The sequence below is a fragment of the Carassius auratus genome, chromosome 2 (assembly GCF_003368295.1).
Source record: "Carassius auratus strain Wakin chromosome 2, ASM336829v1, whole genome shotgun sequence".
Lineage (NCBI taxonomy): Eukaryota > Metazoa > Chordata > Actinopteri > Cypriniformes > Cyprinidae > Carassius > Carassius auratus.
This window is the reverse complement of record NC_039244.1, coordinates 17,445,894-17,466,202: the sequence shown is the minus strand read 5'-3', so window position 1 is coordinate 17,466,202 and position 20,309 is coordinate 17,445,894. Positions and strand designations below refer to the sequence as shown.

General features: G+C 36.8%; 2 protein-coding genes across 3 annotated transcripts in view; one reads left to right on the top strand and one right to left on the bottom strand.

Moving 5' to 3' along the window:
• LOC113118562 (nuclear receptor-binding protein 2-like) overlaps window positions 1-20,309 on the bottom strand; it is a 465,395-nt gene that overhangs the window by 319,883 nt on the left and 125,203 nt on the right. The gene's annotated exons all lie outside the window — the stretch shown is intronic.
• On the top strand, window positions 214-7,331 carry LOC113118615 (protein lifeguard 2-like). 2 transcript variants are annotated; one of them, XM_026287924.1, is made up of 12 exons: window positions 214-300; window positions 1,572-1,734; window positions 1,826-1,962; window positions 3,787-3,851; window positions 3,954-4,007; window positions 4,114-4,164; window positions 4,300-4,339; window positions 4,480-4,517; window positions 4,687-4,774; window positions 4,858-4,953; window positions 5,274-5,327; window positions 5,411-5,557. In XM_026287924.1, exons 2-12 carry the CDS (start codon window positions 1,578-1,580, stop codon window positions 5,555-5,557), a joined length of 927 nt encoding a protein of 308 aa, XP_026143709.1. In that variant the 5' UTR covers window positions 214-300; window positions 1,572-1,577. The 2 variants fall into 2 exon arrangements, with proteins under 2 accessions (XP_026143709.1, XP_026143717.1); XM_026287932.1 differs by lacking the exon at window positions 214-300 and having other exon boundaries at window positions 1,578-1,734; window positions 5,411-7,331.

Below are 20,309 nucleotides of genomic sequence, written 5' to 3'. Positions count from 1 at the left end.
CAAAGCATGATTTTTAACGCGGGATTTTGCTTCGCTATATAGAGATTTGCCCTACAAAAATAAAATATAGTTGATGAAATATGTGAGTTCGTTTATTTTTCGGACTTGTATGAACTACTGCACATTTTCGCTGTTAATTGTAATATTTAATCAATATGTTCAATAATAAATACAGTACATTTTGCTAAAACAGTGCACGATTCTCATCATCTCTGGAAACACCGGATGTACGTCATTACATGATTGCGTACATTGTTTTTACTTGGGAGTCTCTAGTATCACATCAGCTGCTACATTAAGGTAAGTTGAAGTACAGAGCTTAGTTTATGACTGATTAATTAGAACCTAGATTTGAAAGTAATTTTAACAGCTTTATTCTTATATGCGCAAATCATTTGTTGTCTCCTAAATGACATAAAGGGCTAGAAAATTGTCATCGATGTGCTCCGCTAAGCTACGCGCTGGCAGCATCATGTGTATCAGTTCTGTCTCTGCTGCTGCCTTCAGAATAACGGTTCTCATGAAGACTGATGGTTTAGATGAGAGACTGTTGTGCGGTGTGTTTGGCAGCTAGCCATATCAATATGTCAAAAAAAAAAACTGATGTTCAATCTCTGTTGTTGATAACAAATGATAGATAACACTACACTTTTGACAGTACAATTAACCATGTAAATACTACTGTTCATATTTGATCATTTCATAAGCCTCTAAATGATCAGCATGATCACCACTTTATTGAAGAAAAACAATTCTACAGAATCTTCTACATGTCTACAGTCAACTGATTGCAGCTTGATGGTTTTTTTTAGCAAGAAATTTATACTTTTTTTAGTATCATTTTAATAAAAACGTCCACTTCAGGATGTGGTAAACATGTCCTTTTACAGTGAAATCTTTAATTTCACTGTAAAAATAATAGTTTTTAGGTTGATATTAATATATCAAGATGAGCATTTATGGCACTGAGAACACTTTAGTTTGCTTGATTATCCAAATCATGTTTAAGTGTGAGTATTAAATATGATGCATCAGGCTTTTGAGAAATATTTATTTGCTCATCTCTCAGTCATCATTTTATTGTATTGCATTAGAGCGTTGATCTTAAAACTAAACATTTAAATATCATTTTACTAAGAAATATTGTTAGGAGATATAGAGCGACAACAAAAATATTAATACTTTATTTTTTTGTACAAATTTTATACTGTTACCATAATCTCATTGATTTGCATTACAAGCTATCTGATGTTCTTTTAAATGTTGTGTAAAGGTTCAATAAACTCTTCCATTTAAAAAAAGACATATATGTCAGGCTTTACAGATTTAATTTATAAGCATTATAATCCGGTCAGTTGAAAGTTAACCTTTCTGTCTGCTATTGGCTTGAAACAGGAATGGATCCAAGTGTTAGGTTCATAATGAATTCATGTGGTGAAGAGCTGCAAAGTTCCATTGGTGTTGGGGCATAAAATATTAATGCAAGTGAGGGTGCTCAAGTATCAGATCTAGCTGTGATTCCATTCTCAGATTGTGTCTTATTTCATTGTGTTAATGGGATTGTTTTACAGTAGACCATGAGTTTGCCAGCAGCCCCACCCAGCTATGCTGAAGCTACAGCAGGAGATAAAGAACAAGGAGCTGCTAGCTTCACTTATGCCTCCCATCCGCCCCCAATGCCACCCCCAACCATGCCCATGCACCCCAGCTGGGCTTACGTGCATCCTGGCCCTAGTAAGGGACTATTTATTATATTATCTTTGGTTATAGATGTAGAAATTTTGTTTAGCAAGAAACAAAGTTAATAGTGAAAATGTCTGTTTAGGTCCAGGGTATTCCAATGCGTATGCTGCAGACATGTCCTCCTCACCCTTCTCTGACCCCAGCTCCAGCAGCAGCTTCGACGGCCTCAGTGGAAGCAACTGGGAGGACAAGAATGTCCGCCGAATGTTCATCAGGAAGGTGTGAAAGTCCCGATTCAGTGGTTTTTCCATTTGCAGCCGTTTTTGAAATATGTGTCAGTATGTCAAATGCTCTTATTTCAAATAAATGCTGTTCCTTTTAACTTTATCTCCATCAAGGAATATAAAGATTATAATTGTAATAGGGGTGTAACGATACGCGTATTCGTATTGAACCGTTCGGTACGACGCTTTCGGTTCGGTACGCGGTACGCATTATGTATACCGAACGGTTCGTTGGAGTAATTAATTATATTTGAAAAAAAAAAAAAAAGAGAGAGAAAGAAATATAATGATATGCGTTCAACAAGGTAGCCCAATAACCCAAACAACGTAACAGGCAACGCCCCTGACACTCCCGAAGAAGAAAAAAACACCATCTTATATGTTTATGTTAGGCTACTCAGCAGGCGCTCGCTCACTCAGTACGCGCTGAAGGCTCGTTGCAAAATAGCCAATGCGTTTAACAGACTAGAAATGAGAAGATCCTCCAATAACCAACAGGTCTGGTGTTTGGGTGCACTTTGGATTCCCTTTAAGCTATAATGGTGATGGCAAGAGAGTGGTGGATAAATAAACAACGGTATGTCGCATCTGCAACATGACAGGGTACACCAGCGGGATTAAAAAAAAAAAAAACAGCGGGAATATCTGGGATATATGCGTCAGTACTATCTGGGAAAAGACGAAAAAAAGGAGAAACATGCACGCAGCAAACTATCCCTGCAGCATTTAGACACTATAGCTTACAGGGAATCCAACCCAAACACCAGACCTGTTGGTTATTTTAGGATATTATATTTCTGGTCTGTTAAATGCATTAGACATTTTGCAACGAGCCTTCAGCGCGTGCTGAGTGAGCGAGCGCCTTAGGGGCCGTTCACATATCGTGCCTAAAAACGCATGGAAAACGCTAAGCGCGTCTTTCTCCTGAGGCGTCTGTCTTTGCTAAGCAACAATGACGTGCTCTCTCCATGAGACGCGGAAATTTCAGCGAAGGATAAATGGATTTGCAGCTCTAAAAATCGCTTGCAGTAGCTCTGCTACTGAATTTATTTCAAAATTGCAATCCATATACAACTATGATCAGCTGTTCCTTCATCTTGGCTGAGCTCTCAACGTTGTTACGGGAAAGGATGAAGCTGATTGGTTGGTTCTTGTCACATGACCCGCGGTGCGCTTGCGGCATTCTGAAAAGTTGAGATGTTTTTACATTTTGCTGTATCTAAAACGTATCGAACCGAACCGAACCGAACCGTGACATCAGTGTATCGTATCGAACCGAACCGTGAATTTTGTGAACCGTTACACCCCTAAATTGTAATTATATTTCACAATATAACCGTCTTAATGAGATTGATGAGAAATGTCTCTCAAAAACATTTAAAAATCTTACCTACCGTATTTTTTGGACTATAAGTCGCACCTGAGTATAAGTCGCATCAGTCCAAAAATATGTCATTATGAGAAAAAAAAAACATATAAGTCGCATTTATTTAGAACCAAGAGAAAACATGACCGTCTCCAGCCGCGAGAGGGCGCTCTATGTCTTCAGTGTAGACTACAACAGGAGCACTGAGCAGCATCTCTGGCAGCATAGAGCGCCCTCTCGCGGCTGGAGACGGTAATGTTTTCTCTTGGTTCATTTCTCTCTGTTCATGTCAAATTAATTTTGATAAATAAGTCGCACCTGATTATAAGTCGCAGGACCAGCCAAACTATGAAAAAAAGTGTGACTTATACTCCGGAAAATACGGTACCTGAAACTTTTCGAATGGTAATGTATAAACATCTTAGTCATGAAAAGCATGTTTATCTTTGGCAGGTTTTCTGTATCCTCATGGTTCAGCTCATGGTCACGTTTGGTGTGGTGTCACTCTTCACATTTTGGTAAGTCATACACACATCAGAGTACGTCACAACCCCATTATATGCATTTATTCCACTTTTAAAAGCAAGCACTGTCACTGACGAACATCCCATCTTTCACAGTGAGCCTGTCCGGAAGTTTGTCCAGTACAATCGAGTTTTCTATCTGACCTCATAGTAAGTGACTGAATTATTCACTGTTCAGTTTCCTCATCAGATGTTTCAAGACTTTAGATTTGGATAATGTTTACCCTGCTAGTGACGCTGCTTTGTTTTTGTCCAGCATGACTTTCATGGGAACATACCTGATGCTTGTATGCAGCACAAATGCACGGTAAGAAAGTGCTTTTTATTCTACTTTCTTCTTGTCTTTGAGTTGGAAACCAACATAGGAGATGAGTGATTTCAGGGACTGTGAGCTTCTTTAACGTACATAACTTATCTATCAGTGTTTGTTTTTCATCTACAGACGAAGATATCCTACCAATATGATTCTTCTAGCCATTTTTGTAAGTAATCTTTTTTTAGTTGAAAGATAAATGTTAGTAAACACTAATTTATAATAAGTATATTTACTACTAATAAGTATCCACTATCATTTAACCATTTTAGAAAAAGAAAAGGGTGAATATTCTTGTTTTATTTTCAGACTTTGGCAATGTCCTATATGGCAGGCATGCTAGCCAGGTAAGATGCATTTTATTTTTCAATTGAACAACTTATTAAACTTATTGGATTGTATTCATTTAAAACAGAAAGCATAGTTAGAAGTAAAATATTCTTTATAATGTTTTTAGACTCTTTAGAATGTTAGTGTATGTGCCTCTATGTGTTGAATTTGCCTTTTTTTTTACAGCTATCATAATACCAAAGTGGTGATGATGTGTGTGGGCATCACAGCACTGGTATGTTTGGCAGTCACACTCTTCTGTTTCCAGTCCAGGGTGAGCTCCTTTAGCCCTAAACGGCTTCTTTCAAGCGCTTGGTTTCTGTGTGATTTGATGGAGCGATGTCTTCTGTCGTCTAGGTTGACTTCACCACCTGTCATGGATTACTCTTCTCCCTCATGATGGTGCTGATGATCACCGGGCTTCTGCTGTTCTTCACCGCACCATTTGGATATGTAAGCTGCTTGTAAACCCTTAACAGATATTTAATCACTATGAAGCTATCACTAATACACTGTGCCGTAATCACGTAGATTGAACTTGTATCTTTATCTTTTTGAAATAGCAACACTGTAAACTTTGCTGTAAATTTAAAATTCATTCCTAATCCTAAAACCTAAAATTGCAACCTCTTTTTTTTTTTTTTTTTTTTTTTTTGGGTTTACAGTGAAGCTCTGGTAACCACACCTGCCATTTTTTCACCGTTTATACAGTGTGCAGCATGCATTCCTGCAGTGTTGTCAACTTAAACATCTGCTTCTGTCTGTGGTTTTAGATCCCCTGGTTGCATACTGCTTATGCTGGATTTGGTGCTCTGGTTTTCACTCTGGTTAGTACCGTTCAACAATGCAATTTTGTCACGTATATATGCTTCATACAAGATCTAATTATCTTCTTTTCTTCATGCTATAGTTTCTGGCATTTGACATGCAGCTGCTGATCGGCAACAGGCGGTACTCTCTGAACCCAGAGGAGCATGTGTTCGGAGCCATCTGCCTCTACATGGATGTGGTCTACATATTCCTTTTTTTCCTTCAGCTCTTTGGGAGCCGTGAGTGAGGTGTTCATTCTGTGCCCAGGCTTTGGCCTTTGTCTGTTACACACACATACACACACACACACACACACACACACCCTTCTCAGTTACTCCAAGGTGAGGAGCGAACAGTCTTCCTTCATTTTGTGTGGCAGTTGAAGTTTGATGTGTGCTGTTGTTTTCCTTCTGGTCATGGTTAGGCAGCTCTTTGCACACCCTCGCTGCAAGATAACCATGCTACCAGTCAGATATACACATGCTGTTTAGGGTAGACAATCACTGCACATCACTTTTGTATTTTCTGTTGAAAATCCCATAATGATTAGAATTCCAGCATACATTAATGAGAAGAAAACCAGTGTGTGTTTGAGTGTGATTTAGTGGGGAATATAGTGACAGTACTTGATTGTCAATGGATATTATCCCTTCGTTTGCACGTTGTATAAATGAAATTAATCTTAAACTTGACGGGCAGCTCTTTGCCGGCGATCACTAAATGTGTAAGTCTTTTCAACCTGAGTTTTGTCAATCGGCAACATTGTGCAGTGAAATTATACCAGAGCTAGAGATGGACTTTGAATTGCTTTTTGTGCAATAATCTGCTCTTGACTGGGAACAGAAGCTGGAGTTTACAGGTTGTGGTGAGTAAATATTTTGTGCCTCTGAATGCTGGTTGATAATGAGGTTTCAGTGTTGTTGTATGCAGCCGATGCAGATTTATAAAAAAAAAAAAATCAATATATATACTGTGTGCCAAATATAATTCTGTCATGTGACAGAGATTTTAAATGTGGCACTTGGTCCAACACATCAGTCGTGAGGTCTGTGATATATGTCTATAAATTAACTCGTAAGTGTATGTGATGCTTGAGTGTTTTGTTGATTTTCAAGACACTTGATTGCTTCTATTTCTAATTTTCTTAGTCACCTTGGAACAAACTGTTTTAGATACTGAATTATCAGGTGCTGACCTATTTGAAAAGAGATGACTTATTACATTCAGAAGAGACAAAAGATGATATAATGTATTTTGTGATTTGTTTCAAGCACATAGGGCTTATTTTCCATGGGCTTTAATAAACTCTTGTCTCTTCAGAACTTGAGTGTAGAGAGTGTGTTTATATTTTAATTTGGAAAACCTTTCTTAATTCTTAAAACCTCAATAGGTTTTTAGGTCATTTAAACCTGTATTGACATTCCTCTTTGTTTGCATTTCAAACTGTTTCTGTAAATTAAACCTTCATCTTTTGGATGGATTGGTGTTTCATGTTTCACAGTGAAAGAGATTTCGTTGGAAAGCCTCACATACCTATACACTTTATTTCTTGATTTAAGGCTATTCTAACCTGAAATAAATAACAGTTTAAAAAACAAAAATGTATGTATTTTTCCATATTTATATTTCACACATGCAACTTTGTTCCTTTTTAGATGAAATGAAAGGCTTTGAAAGCTTAACACGCTTGGTTTTGAAAGCAATTTTTTTCAGAGGAAGGATTTAAATTTGAGGCGATCAATGTATTTTGTTGTGCAGTTCTTATTGTTAATGTGCATATTAAGTGTGAATTTATATGGATCACCCTATGCCTTTCCTATTTCTCTCTCTGTGCACTTCTGTGTCTACAAAAGAATACTTATGACCTGTAACTACTGCATGATCTGTGGTACAGAGACCCACTGTGTGCTAATTTAGAACTGAAAAGCATTCCTTCTTTTTCCTGTTATTTTATTATTGTGCTGTTTTGGAACTTCATCTGTGCTTTAGTACAATAAATAAACAGAACAGTAAATATTAAACCGGTGTGTTTATTTTATGTGTTATTCATGTTACACAGTCATTTAAAAAAGTACTTTAGTAATAAATCAAGAATTCTCATCTGTAAACCTACTTTTTATAATTTATTTTTTATTTATTATTTTAGAGCTTTTGCTCATGTTTTTAAAGTTGTTGTTTTTTTTCAACAGAAAAAGCTTTAATAAATATATAATTAATTTCTAATTGCGATATTAGGATTAATTTAAACAAAAGTGTTTGTAAAATTTTTTAATGTGATTGTTCAAAAGTATATAACATATAAATGAATTTAAGTTTATGTTATTATTAATAATAGCGTGCTACATGAATGACCCGTATGTTTGGGTGCGTTTGAAGTGCCAGGTATTAAGATAAATTAATAATAATATGTGAAATCCATATTCAATGTACAATTCATCAAAAACCATATATTTAAAATGTAAATTATACGGATGGAAATGAATGGAAATAAATCGTGAGCCCGGGCTGGCCTGACGTCAGTGCATTTTCATAGAAATGGCGCTGCGTTCTTGCTGTCGACAGCTGGCTGCACAGGTAGCTCGTTTAAATCACAATGTTAACGACTGTACGAGAAATATATCCGGTTCTAGATTATCTTATGTAAGAATCGATCTTAGAGAGGACAGATGAGAGGACTGAAGAACAAAAACTTGAGGACGAACTTATTCTGCTCTTGAAGAAAGCCAAGGTATAAGATGATGCTTTACTGAGTTCTCTTTACTGACCATACAGTCTGTGTTACTGACACACGGGTAAAACGTTAAGACCGTTTGATGTACCTATCAAACCCTAATTCAATAATTTGTGTTAAATACAAATATATAAATGAGAAGTAAGGTAAGTAGTGGTTTCATATTTCTCAACGTTCAAAAAAAAAAAAAATTAATAATAAATAAATAAAATAAAATGTTAGAACATTTACATTTACCATCCCAAATGTAGATGAGTTTGTTTCTTAAAGTGAAAAAGCTCTGCTTCAACTGTGCAATACCCTCTCAAGGGATGACCAACATTTCTGACATCAGAAATTCATCCAACCATCCCAATGTTGGTCAGGAGAGGCTATTCGCCTCTCGTTACCCCCTGTACACTGCACATCAAAAGACACACATCAAAGATGAAATCAAAAAATAGTTGCACAAGTTAGTTGCCTTAAGCTCACTAAGATTGCTCACTGTGAAATTATAACAATTTAAAAATAACAGTTTTAAAATATAATTTATTCCTGTGTTGGAATCAACTCCAAATATCGGTAAAATATCGGTAAACCGATTATCGGTAGGTTTTTAATTTTAAAATGTTGATTTGGTGCTCAATAAATATTTTTTATTAATATTATAGTTGTGCTGCTTAATATTTTTTGTAGAAACGGTGATACTTATTTTGCCAGGATTCTTTGATGAATAGAAAGGTCAATGTTGTTTGCCTTTTGTTTTCCAGGGGCGTTTGAGGAGTATGGTAAACTACCAGGAAGCTCTGGCTCTGGCAAGTGCTGCAGGAGATGGAGAGGCCATAGAGCAGCTTCAGGAGGGGCTGAAAGAGCTGGCCATAATTCAGCAGTGCACAACATACTACATTGCCCTTTTTATACATTCCTTCACATTAGACTTATTTTTTAGTATTGCTCTTGCACTGCAATAAATTATTCCTCTGTAAAAGAGAATCAGGAAAGACAATTAGAGACTGATGACTGAGTGAGACGTCAGAAATTCTGTACATCAGTTCAGCTCAATGAAACGTGTAATGATCTTATTTATAGCCAACTTGTGTTGATGTGAGAAGCGATTTGATAAACGTGAACAAAATGTTTGTTATTTTTTGTTGGTTCTGACCCCCTAAATTAAAACCAGCAGGTGTTCTCAACTCTGCCCTGTAGAGGTCAGTATATGCTCACATTTCCTAAATATCATCTACGAGCTCTTAAACCCCAAAAAGATCAGTAACTCCAAAATGTTAAATCGAGGAGTTTTTCTTTGTTTCATTACTTGAAGGTATTTTGGTTGTGATATTTACCCACAATACATGAAATGGAAAAGTAATTAAACGCTTAAGGGCATTAGGGCAGCTGTGGCCTACTTGTTAGTGAGCCGAACTAGTTACCAGAAGGTTGCCGGTTTGAGTCTCAGTGCTGGCAGGAGTTGTAGGTGGCGGGGAGTGAATGAACAGCGCTCTCCTCCACCCTCAGTACTCATGGCTAAAGTGTCCTTGAGCAAGGCACTGAACCCACAGTTGATCCCGGTCACTGGATCTTATATAGCTGCCCACTGCTCTGGGTGTGTGTTCATGGGTTAAATGCAGAGCACCAATTCCGAGTATGGGTAACCATATTTGGCAAATGTCATGACTTTAATTTTAAGGTGGCCGAGAGAGCTCAAAACGCTGCAACTTAAGAAAATACATGCAAATTGAAAAAACACCCGCAAATGAAGAAAAAATCTTCATCAGTTTGACAACACAAGTGTCGCAAATCATCACAACACATGCATATAACGAAAGGCGCTGCAAATCCTCACAGCACATGCATATAACGAAACGCGCTGCAAATCCTCACAGCACATGCATATAACGAAACGCGCTGCAAATCCTCACAGCACATGCATATAACGAAACGCGCTGCAAATCATCACAGCACATGCAAATAACGAAACGCGCTGCAAATCCTCACAGCACATGCATATAACGAAACGCGCTGCAAATCCTCACAGCACATGCATATAACGAAACGCGCTGCAAATCCTCACAGCACATGCATAAAACGAAACGCGCTGCAAATCCTCACAGCACATGCAAATAACGAAACGCGCTGCAAATCCTCACAACACATGCATATAACGAAACGCGCTGCAAATCATCACAGCACATGCATATAACGAAACGCGCTGCAAATCCTCACAACACATGCATATAACGAAACGCGCTGCAAATCATCACAACACATGCAAATAACGAAACGCGCTGCAAATCCTCACAGCACATGCATATAACGAAACGCGCTGCAAATCCTCACAGCACATGCATATAACGAAACGCGCTGCAAATCCTCACAGCACATGCATATAACGAAACGCGCTGCAAATCCTCACAGCACATGCATATAACGAAACGCAGTGCAAATCCTCACAGCGCTGCAAATCCTCACAGCACATGCATATAACGAAACGCGCTGCAAATCCTCACAACACATGCATATAACGAAACGTGCTGCAAATTATCACAACACATGCCCTTTCTTGAAAAAAAGAATTTCCCCTATTCTGTTTAACTTATAGCTTTTAATGAAGTTGTCTGGTGCTATTCAAAATGTATGACCGAAGCATAACTGGTGCCTAGAAATTTCTCTGCTATTTTTAAAGGAGAATTAGATTAACTTGGTTACTAAATAACTGGCCTTGGATACTTTTAACTCTTTAAACCATTAGTCAAATGTTGGTCTTATTCTCCGAAGATGATTCCCAATAAAAGAGTTAAATATTCTCTCATTTGACAGTGTTAAAAGGCCTTAAATGATTCAAATCAGCAGCTCCATCTGATCTGTCTGTTTAACAAGAGATGTTTTCAGAAAGTGCTCCTGTGTCATCATGTTCCCAATGTATTAGAATCGCACATGATATTTTAAACCCATAATTATTAATAGTGGAAACGGTGAGTGATGTCCTAATAAAGGAGAAGGGATGCATTAAGGCTGGGTGCTCTGAGTGTGGTCTTGTCATGCCTGGGTGGTAAAAGATGTAGTGGAAGCATGAGGCTGAGATCAGTGTGACTCAGCTAGTAATCAAGGATCTCATAAGAGTTTGGCTCATCAGATAAGAGCAGCTCATATTTTCATTCAAACTCAAATCTTACATCAGTCTAGGGGGCATGAGGTGGGACAAAAACTTCATATTGCTGATGAAATCAATGTTGCGAGTCATGTTGTGCAATGCCTTAAGGCCTCCAATCTTTTCGCCTTTTGACATAAACCTCTCTTAGGAAAGTGCAATGGGAATTGGAAATATTACATAAGTATAGAAATGTTTTTAGCAGTGGTTTTGTGGTTTGAGTGTTAAATGCTTTTTAGGGCTGCTGAATATAAAAATATTCAATTCCCTCTGAATTATCTAAATGAGCATTGGTTAATTTGTTTATTCCGGTTTGCAACTAAAATAAGTTCTCATGCTCCCTGCCCTCACACTGGTGAGCTGTCATGTGAACAATAATTGCTAGTTTGTCAAGTCTGAGGGAGGTTAATGAGGATTTACATGAGCTTTCGATTGTGCTGTGATCACTTTTTTCTCACTGCATGATTTCATGTGCTCTGACATGCTCATGATATGACTGAATGTTGTCTGTTTTTGCAATTCCCAACATATTCACATGCATAAATCATGTGTGTCGGTGATATTATTGCATAATTATAGATCTTTTAAGAACTTTATGAAAAATTATGATTTTTATACTGTATTGTTTACTGTTTTGGTTCATTATTTCTCTACACAGTCACTTTTAAAATCAAGATGCCAGGTGCCCAGAGCCATGTAAGCTATTAGGATTTAGGTTTATAATGTCTGCTGCTTATTGAAAGCTTGCCCTGTGCACACAAGGTTAGTGTGCAGCTTCAGGCAAAAGCTTCTGCTAGTGTGGGAAAGCTGCAGGACATTTTCTTTATTGTTTTCTTTGTTATTATTTAATTTACTGTTTTTCTTTATTCAGTGTGTGTATATGAACAATATGAAACCAGGGTTACATTTTTGTATGTAAGCCCTAATGCTTCTGTAAGATTTAAGTTTTTAGGTCAAAAAAAAAAAAATCCAGATGTTCATTTTTTCCATGTTTTTCTCCGTCAACAAAACCTCATTCTCATTTTTGCAATTCATAATTTGTTTATTTTATTATTATTATTTTTGTTTTTACTTTGGACTACGACTGCTAAATCATCTTGAAATTTAACATAACAAAAAAAAAAAAATCTGTTTTAAATGTACTCACCCTGAGGCCATCCCAGATGTAGAAGATTTAGTTTGTTCATCTGATTTGGAGAAATTTACTTTACATCACTTGCTCACCAATGGATCCTCTGCAGTGAATGGGTGCCATCAGATTGAGAGTCCAAACAACTGCTAAAAATGCTAAAAAATGTAATCCTAAAGACTTCAGTCCATCAATTAAAGTATTGTAAAGTGAAAAGCTGCGTTTGTAAAAGAAACAAATTCAAATTCAATTAATTTTAAACCATCAGTTCTGGCCAGAATACATTTCATAATCATAATCAAAAATAATGCTTCTTCTAGTGAAAAAGGCCATGGCCTGCTGTCCTCTCATCAGAATCCATCGACATATATGTTTAAAAATCTTTTGGACTGTTATGCTTCTAAGCGGTGCTTGATTGGTGCATATTTCTCTCTTGATTCAGATAAGACAACTTTTTAAAGGAATATTATGGATAGAGGACTAGTAAAAGTTTGTAAAAGTAAAAAACTCATCTACACCTTGAATGACCTGAGGCTGAGTAAATTTGTCCTTCAAAGAACAAATTCTTTCCTTAAAAGCAAAGCTTTTCACCTACCAATGAAATGTCCAATTTGCAAGCATATTTGTAAGATATGATCAAATTATGAAAGAAGAAAGTAAAAGAAAGTAGTGTTTACCTAGTCATGCGACTTCAAAACGGTGGCTACCAGAAGTAGATCACCTCATGTTAAAAAACAAACTGTAAACTGAACCCCATGTACATCATTTTAAAATATGCCCCTTTAAAGTTCCTTGTGGGTAAAGCATATAATGTGATTCAGTCTTTCATCCTATGTAAACCGTAAAAGATAAATCAGATATTTTAGGATAAATCAGCATTTCACATTTTATTTTTGGCTAAACTTAACTTATTCTCAAACAACTGAGCTATTAAGTTTAACATACTGTTAAACACCATATGCTCTCAAATATTTGTTATTTTTCCCACCTTTCAGTGAAAAAAAGCCATTAATGCTAAATCAGACACCTTTAATTGTCTAGATATTTGTAAAGCAGCTTTGCATAACACTGTTGTCAGAGGATCCCTGAGAGGCTCATTTTTCATTCTGCTCCACTCTCATCAATATTCTTCACGTGTACGGTCTAATTATATATTATCATCAGCTTTCACAGGATTATTCTGTGTTGGAAAAGAACAGCTTGTTTATTTGCTACTCTTGTCATAGTGATTAGATCAAAAGAAATAACCTTGATTTCATGCAAAACAAACTGATATGCTTCCATGGTTGTTCTAGGTTCACTATGTGCTGATCTATCATTATTGTACCTCTGCAGAATAAGTCTTTTTTTTTTCCTGAAAGGCCACGGTAGAACACTGATAGTAACTCAAGTTATTGACCCCTGGCATTTTTTGACTAAATTGACCTTTGAAGTTACGGTACATGCTTGGGAAGAACCAGGGACAACTAGTGACCATATATACAATAGATCAGATGTGGAGTGGGCTTTAAACAATCAGTTGTTTATCACTGATAAACTGTGGGAAGAAAAAAACTGAGTAAGTGATTTATTAATAATTGAAATATACATTGTTTCAGACACAACAGGTTAGAAGAGGTCTATTTATTCTCCAAGTACAGTTCAGAGATGCAGCTGTGTGCTTTTCTATAGCAGTAAACAGCTGTGTGGTTGAAATAAGTGCTGCTTGATGCTGCAAGTATTTCACATGGATTATTCAGGGAAATTAGTACATTTATTGTTTTCTGAAATATTAACATTAAAGGGATAGTTCACCTAAAAATGTACACCTTCATGTCAAATCTGTAGAACTTTCTTCTGTGTATTGCAGAACAAGATATAGCTAGTGTTTTTCCCCCTTCTATCCATCCAAAGTCAGTGGGGTCCATTGTTGTTTTAGACCCCTTTGACTTTCATTTTGGACAAATATAGTTGAAACAAAATGTCTTCTTTTGTGTTCTGCAGCAGAAAGTCAGTCATCAAATGATGTGTCAAGTCTGAAATGACATTTAATTTTTAGGTGAACTATATCCTTTCAAGATTAACTAGAATAATATCACAAACTCATTTCATATTTACATCAAAAACAAGTCAAGAACAGTAATGAACAGAATGGAGGTTAACATTTGTGCTGTGCATTTGTAATGAGACTGTTTAGCACTTATTCCCCGGGGATTTTAAAGCTGACCAATTAATCACACACACACACACACACACACACACACGTTTGTTTTTGTGAAAAGTGGGGACATCCCATAGGCATCATGGTTTTTATACTGTACAAACTGTATAATCTATCGCCCTTCACCAACCCTACCCCTAAACCTAACCCTCACAGGAAACTTTTTGCATTTTTACTTTCTCAAAAAACTCATTCGGTATGGTTTATAAGCGTTTTGAAAAATAGGGACATGGGTTATGTCCTCATAAGTAATGGGTTATGTCCTCCTTGTAATACCTGTCATGTCATTATACAGAGTTGCGTCCTGATATATCACAAAAACAAGAGCACACACATGCACCACTTCTTGAATATAAAATGCCACATACGAAAACTAGTTGACTGATTCTTCATGAAAGAGCAGGCAAAGGTTTCCAGAAAAGATCTGACTGATACCTGTACTTCCTTACAGTTCACTTAAAGCGAAATCATCATCGTTTTTTTTCTTTTCTTTTTTAACAGATATTTAGCATTTGGAAGACTGGATACCTCTTGAATGACAGGTGAGTATTTTTTTAATATTTCTATTTTTCCCTTTATGGCGATAGTTGTTGTGCTCTGCAATTCCCTACTGCGAGTATGGTATCATTTCATAGCTGATTTTTATTTTTATTTAATTTTTTTAGTTTTACTTTTTTAATGTATTATTGTAGGGTGGTCTATGATCAACCTTCAGATGCGTTTTTAACCGGTCGTTTTATTAACTTGTGGATTCTAGTCATGGTCAATATTTGACTGGTTGACGGGGCGTGCAGCTCACGCTATAGTTTGGGATCTTATTGAATATTTAACATGTTTTCCTCGCACGGTAGATGAAGTCCAGACAGGTGACGATGAGGTCGGTAATATCAAGGTTTTTTTTAACACACCCAGGCAACACTGCTGGCGGGAGTGACGCTGCAAACTAGCTGCAAGCACCAGATGTCAGTTGTAAACAATTGATCTTTCTTTCTCTTTTCATTGTCAATAACGTTAGTCTCGTAGTTTTTCCATGTCGCTTGCAGTGTGGATGGGGTGTCGTGATACAAAACATCCGCATGCCGCATGTCCACGTTTTCCTGAGCCTTTGGTACTGAATGGGTTTTGCTCCCAGACCGAGAAGACGACATGAAGTGCGGTTATTTGCTCGACAGACACGTGCGTTGACTCGGTGTGTAAGCTGAACGCGTTCTGCAAATGCATTTGACGGTAAATAAGACACTAACGTAGGTTAAAATGTGCCATACAAACAAGTAATCGGTGCGAGTCTGCGAGAACGAACAGCAGAGATATATCGTGAAAGATTGTAGTAAGCATGTGTAGTTTGTCTGAAAGCTCAATGGTCGTCTGTTTCCACCACAACATGATAACATTGTTATTCTAAACCCCATTTAAATTTGAATGCGATCTGATTAAACCATTATTTCTGTCGTAGTGTTTTAATTAAAAACATGTTTATTTATTTATTTATTTATCAGACGACACTCGTTGATAAATGTCAAGATAGTACCAAAGTTTAATTATAATGTGTCCATTTATGTTCTGTTCGAACTATGGTTTTCTTCTTTCTCTTTTTTTAAGTATAAGAACCACTATATGACATTGAACAGTACCATAGGTTCAATATATGTTTCATTAAATTTAAAGGTTGATTAAATTATGTTTATATAGAGTTACTGCCAATAGTTAGCCGATAGGAATATCAAAAAAGGCTCTTGAATACTAGTGTAAATATTATATTATTGTATAAATTAATATTCCAAAAACTGTGTAGCATTAAAGTCTCAACCAGAATATGGACCTTAATTGATGTGAATGTAAATATGGTCAATGCACACAGCATGTCTCAGATCAATTTTGACTGCAGAGCATTGTTCATCTGATCATACAGAAATATAGTTTTCCACTTTGGACAATGGCTGAATGGGGAATTGGCAGAACAAATATTTTACGCTGTAAAAATAACACCTGCCAGCACCCTGCACCCCTAAGCACTATTTATCCACAGTTAGCCCACTGGTTGATTCTCCCCTTATGTCATATTTCAAATTTACTGTTACAGCTTTTAAACGACCACCCAGTGTGACATAATATTTCATTATTATTTGATCAATGATTTTGGATGGGAACATGATATCTTTTCTACAGATTAATCTAATCCACATAATATAATTTGCTCTTAAATAACTGTATTGTCAAGCATGTTGCTTTGATTTATCAAAGGTTTTTGCTGGGCCATGTCTTCCACAAGTACCACAATCAGAAAACAGACAGAATCAGCTTGCGGCCAAACCCTTGACTGCCATATAACGAGGCGTGATTGCTGAAATCATCAGCATGTATTTATGAAAAGAAAAGCTGCAACCTGATTTTAAACCATACTATTTCACTGCTGGTGGCTGGGTTGCATAGTGTGCAACAATTCAGCCGTGAATTCACGTCATCACTGGTTCGTGGTGATCCATTATATCATAATGTTCAGGACAAGGATTACATTTCTGTGTTAAATGCATTATGAAGACGTCATTTTGCAATTAAAACTATAACCTCGGGAAACAATAAAGATATGATGGAAATTTCCTAGAACATTGCTGAACATATAATCAGTTAAACACAAACTGTTGTGCTGTAGTTTGTCACTGAGACTTACTAACATCCGGTGTCCTCTGAGGTCATAAGCAGGATAAAACATATCTCCACTGATAGAGCAATGCAAATTTGCTTGCTTGAAAACATTGTTTTGGCTGGAAAGACTATTGAGCCTCTCTGTTTTATTGTTTCATAATATAACTCTCAATTTGGCATAATATTCAATAAAATAAAGTAATGTTCCGGGCTCAATACATTAGCATCAGAAATGCTCAATTAACAGCATTTGTGTTATAATGTTGACTATCACAAAAAAAAAAAAATTCAGACTTGTCAGGGTTAATATGAGGCACTTATAATGTAAGTGAATGGGGTCAATTTATGGAATATTTAAAAGCAGAAATGTGAAGCCTGTAATGTATATGAATGTTTATGAATGTAAATTAATTATTCTGTTAAAACTTGTATTTAACCTGTAAAGTTTGTTGTTTTATTGTCTTATTAAAACCATGTTAATGTACATATTTTTAAGTCTCCTGCCTTTACAATTGAAACAGTATTTTAACATTTAAATGTTGGCTGAATACACTGTTTTCTTAGTTAAAATAAGTTTAAAATAAATTGTGTGGTAATGAACATTGTCACAAATGCTATCAAATGATTTTGACTCGTACTAATCCCAGACCATTCATTTAAAACATTAATTTCACTTGTCAAAGCTGTCACTTTTGGACAATCTTTAATAAAATCCTACATGGGCATACAGGTGCATCTCAATATATAACAATGTCGTAGAAAAGTTCATTTATTTCAGTAATTCAACTCAAATTGTGAAACTTGTGTATTAAATAAATGCAGTGCACACAGACTGAAGTAGTTGAAGTCATTGGCATAGGGTATACTTTTGCTTTAATTACTGCCTCAATTTGGCGTGGCATGGAGGTGATCAGTTTGTGGCACTGCTGAGGTGGTATTGAAGCCCAGGTTTCTTTGACAGTGGCCTTCAGCTTATCTTTGGCAGTGCAGGCAGGTGCCAAATCCAGCTGGAAAATGAAATCAGCATCTTCAAAAAGCTGGTCAGCAGAAGAAAGCATGAAGTGCTACAAAATTCTTGGTAAATGGGTGCAGTGACTATGGTTTTCAAAAAACACCAACACCAGCAACACCAACATTGCACCCCAAATCATCACAGACTGTGGAAACTTAACACTGGACTTCAAGCAACTTGGGCTATGAGCTTCTCTACCCTTCGTCAAGACTCTAGGACCTTGGTTTCCAAATGAAATACAAACCTTGCTCTCCTCTGAAAAGAGGACTTTGGATCACTGGGCAACAGTCCAGTTCTTCTTCTCCTTCTTCTTCTTCTGTGGTTCAGGAGTGGCTTAACAAGAGGAATCCGGCTACTGTAGCCAAATTTCTTGACACGTCTGTGTGCCTTGACCCCGGCCTCAGTCCATTCCTTGTGAAGTTCACTCAAATTCTTGAATCGATTTGATTGGTTGTGCATCTTTTTCTTCCGCACTTTTTCCTTCCACTCAACTTTCTGTTAACATGCTTGGATACAGCACTCTGTGAACAGCCAGCTTCTTTGGCAATTTGAGTTGATTAGCTGATTGACATGTCACTATATTCTAATTTGTTGAGATGAGTGAATTGGTGGGTTTTTGTTAAATGTGAGCCAAAATCATCACAATTAAAAGAACCAAAAACTTAAATTACTTCAGTCTGTGTGCATTGGATTTATTTAATGCACCAGTTTCACAATTTGAGTTGAATTACTGAAATAACCTTTTCCACGACATTCTAATTTAGTGAGAAGCACCTGTATATGAAGTATATCGGTAGGTGCTAAACAGTACTAGGATGTGTGTATCTTAGGTCTTTTTCAAATGATTCCTGAAATGTAAATGCCATATTGTTGAGTTACGTCCCTTTGGTCTCATTTTTGTCAGAGGGCTAAAGGAGGAAACTTAATCGAGAAAGGAGGGACACCTATCAGTAGGTGCCTCAAGGTTGGAAGTGAACAGCATGTATGTGTGACAGATAGAGAGAGAGAGAGAGCGAGAGAGGTTAGGATAAAAGAGTAGTGCGCTTTAACTTCCGGAACAGCTTTTCTGTTCTCCAATCACTGCCTTTTTTCACCTCCTGTCCCTCCTCCCTCTGTGTCTTTTTCTTTTTCTGCCTTTCGGTGGCTGTTGGGCTTCAGTGGGTCTTTGCCATCGCACTACAATGACTGCTGTCTCCCTGCAGTGAGAATTCTGAGGTAAGTCTCTCTGTGATTTTCTTCTCTGTAACAAGCTGTAGTTAAAGGGACAGTTCCCCTTAAAATTGGAAATTTTGTCATCATTAACTCACACTCTTGTCATTCCAAACTTGTATGACTTACTTTCTGCTGTGGAACATGAAAGATGATATTTTGCTGAATGTTGGTAACTAAACCTTTTTGGTTCCATTTTACTTTCATTGTATTTACAAAAATGGTGTTAATTGGTTTTATGTCTTTGGTTGTCTGTTGCTTGTTATATAGTAATGGCATGTTCATATTTTGTGGTAAAAAAAAAAACAGGCACATAGTGTTTGGAGTTATATTTTGCAGGAAAGGTAACTGCAGCCCTTCCTGTCTTACAAAGTGCTTCCTGTTGTATTTTTTTTAATTTTTTGAACACTATCAGGGAGAGGGGAATTATATGCTTGGAAATATGCTTGAATGAATCGTAATCCTGCTTTTTGCTCGTTCTGTGTTGTTGTCTCTGGACTGTGAATGTCAGGAATGTGGCTCTTTCTACCTTACATGCTTTGTATATCCAGCCCAGTGATGATGAGGGGTCTAGAGTTACGCTTGGTATCAGAGCAACAATGATTTTGGCCCAGGTTATGAACATTAGATGACTCAGTGATTCTTCTAATGGACTGGAATACTGAAGGTTTTACTCATTTTCTAACAAACCTGTTCTATTTAGTGTTCCTGTAGTTCAAACAGGGGTTGATTCCTAGGGACTGATCAAATATATTGCTTTAGTAACTTGAATGCATTGGAAGTCACTTTGCCAGGTGTGCAAATTTGCATAAAAATGTAAATTTATTTAAAATTAGTGTTCAATACAAAAGCAGTGCAATGTCGAGTGTCCTGTCTACATAGATAGCGCTGATATTTTTCTTTTCTATTTCTGACCATCTACTGTCACCAGACGGGCAAATAACACAC

Bases quoted from the DNA above. Each gene is read 5' to 3' on its own strand.
- LOC113118615 (XM_026287932.1), top strand. From the start codon at position 1,578: ATGAGTTTGCCAGCAGCCCCACCCAGCTATGCTGAAGCTACAGCAGGA. The intron at 4,518-4,686 runs GTAAGATGCATT...TTTTTTTTACAG, and splicing joins ATGGCAGGCATGCTAGCCAG to CTATCATAATACCAAAGTGG. The intron at 4,954-5,273 runs GTAAGCTGCTTG...CTGTGGTTTTAG, and splicing joins TCACCGCACCATTTGGATAT to ATCCCCTGGTTGCATACTGC.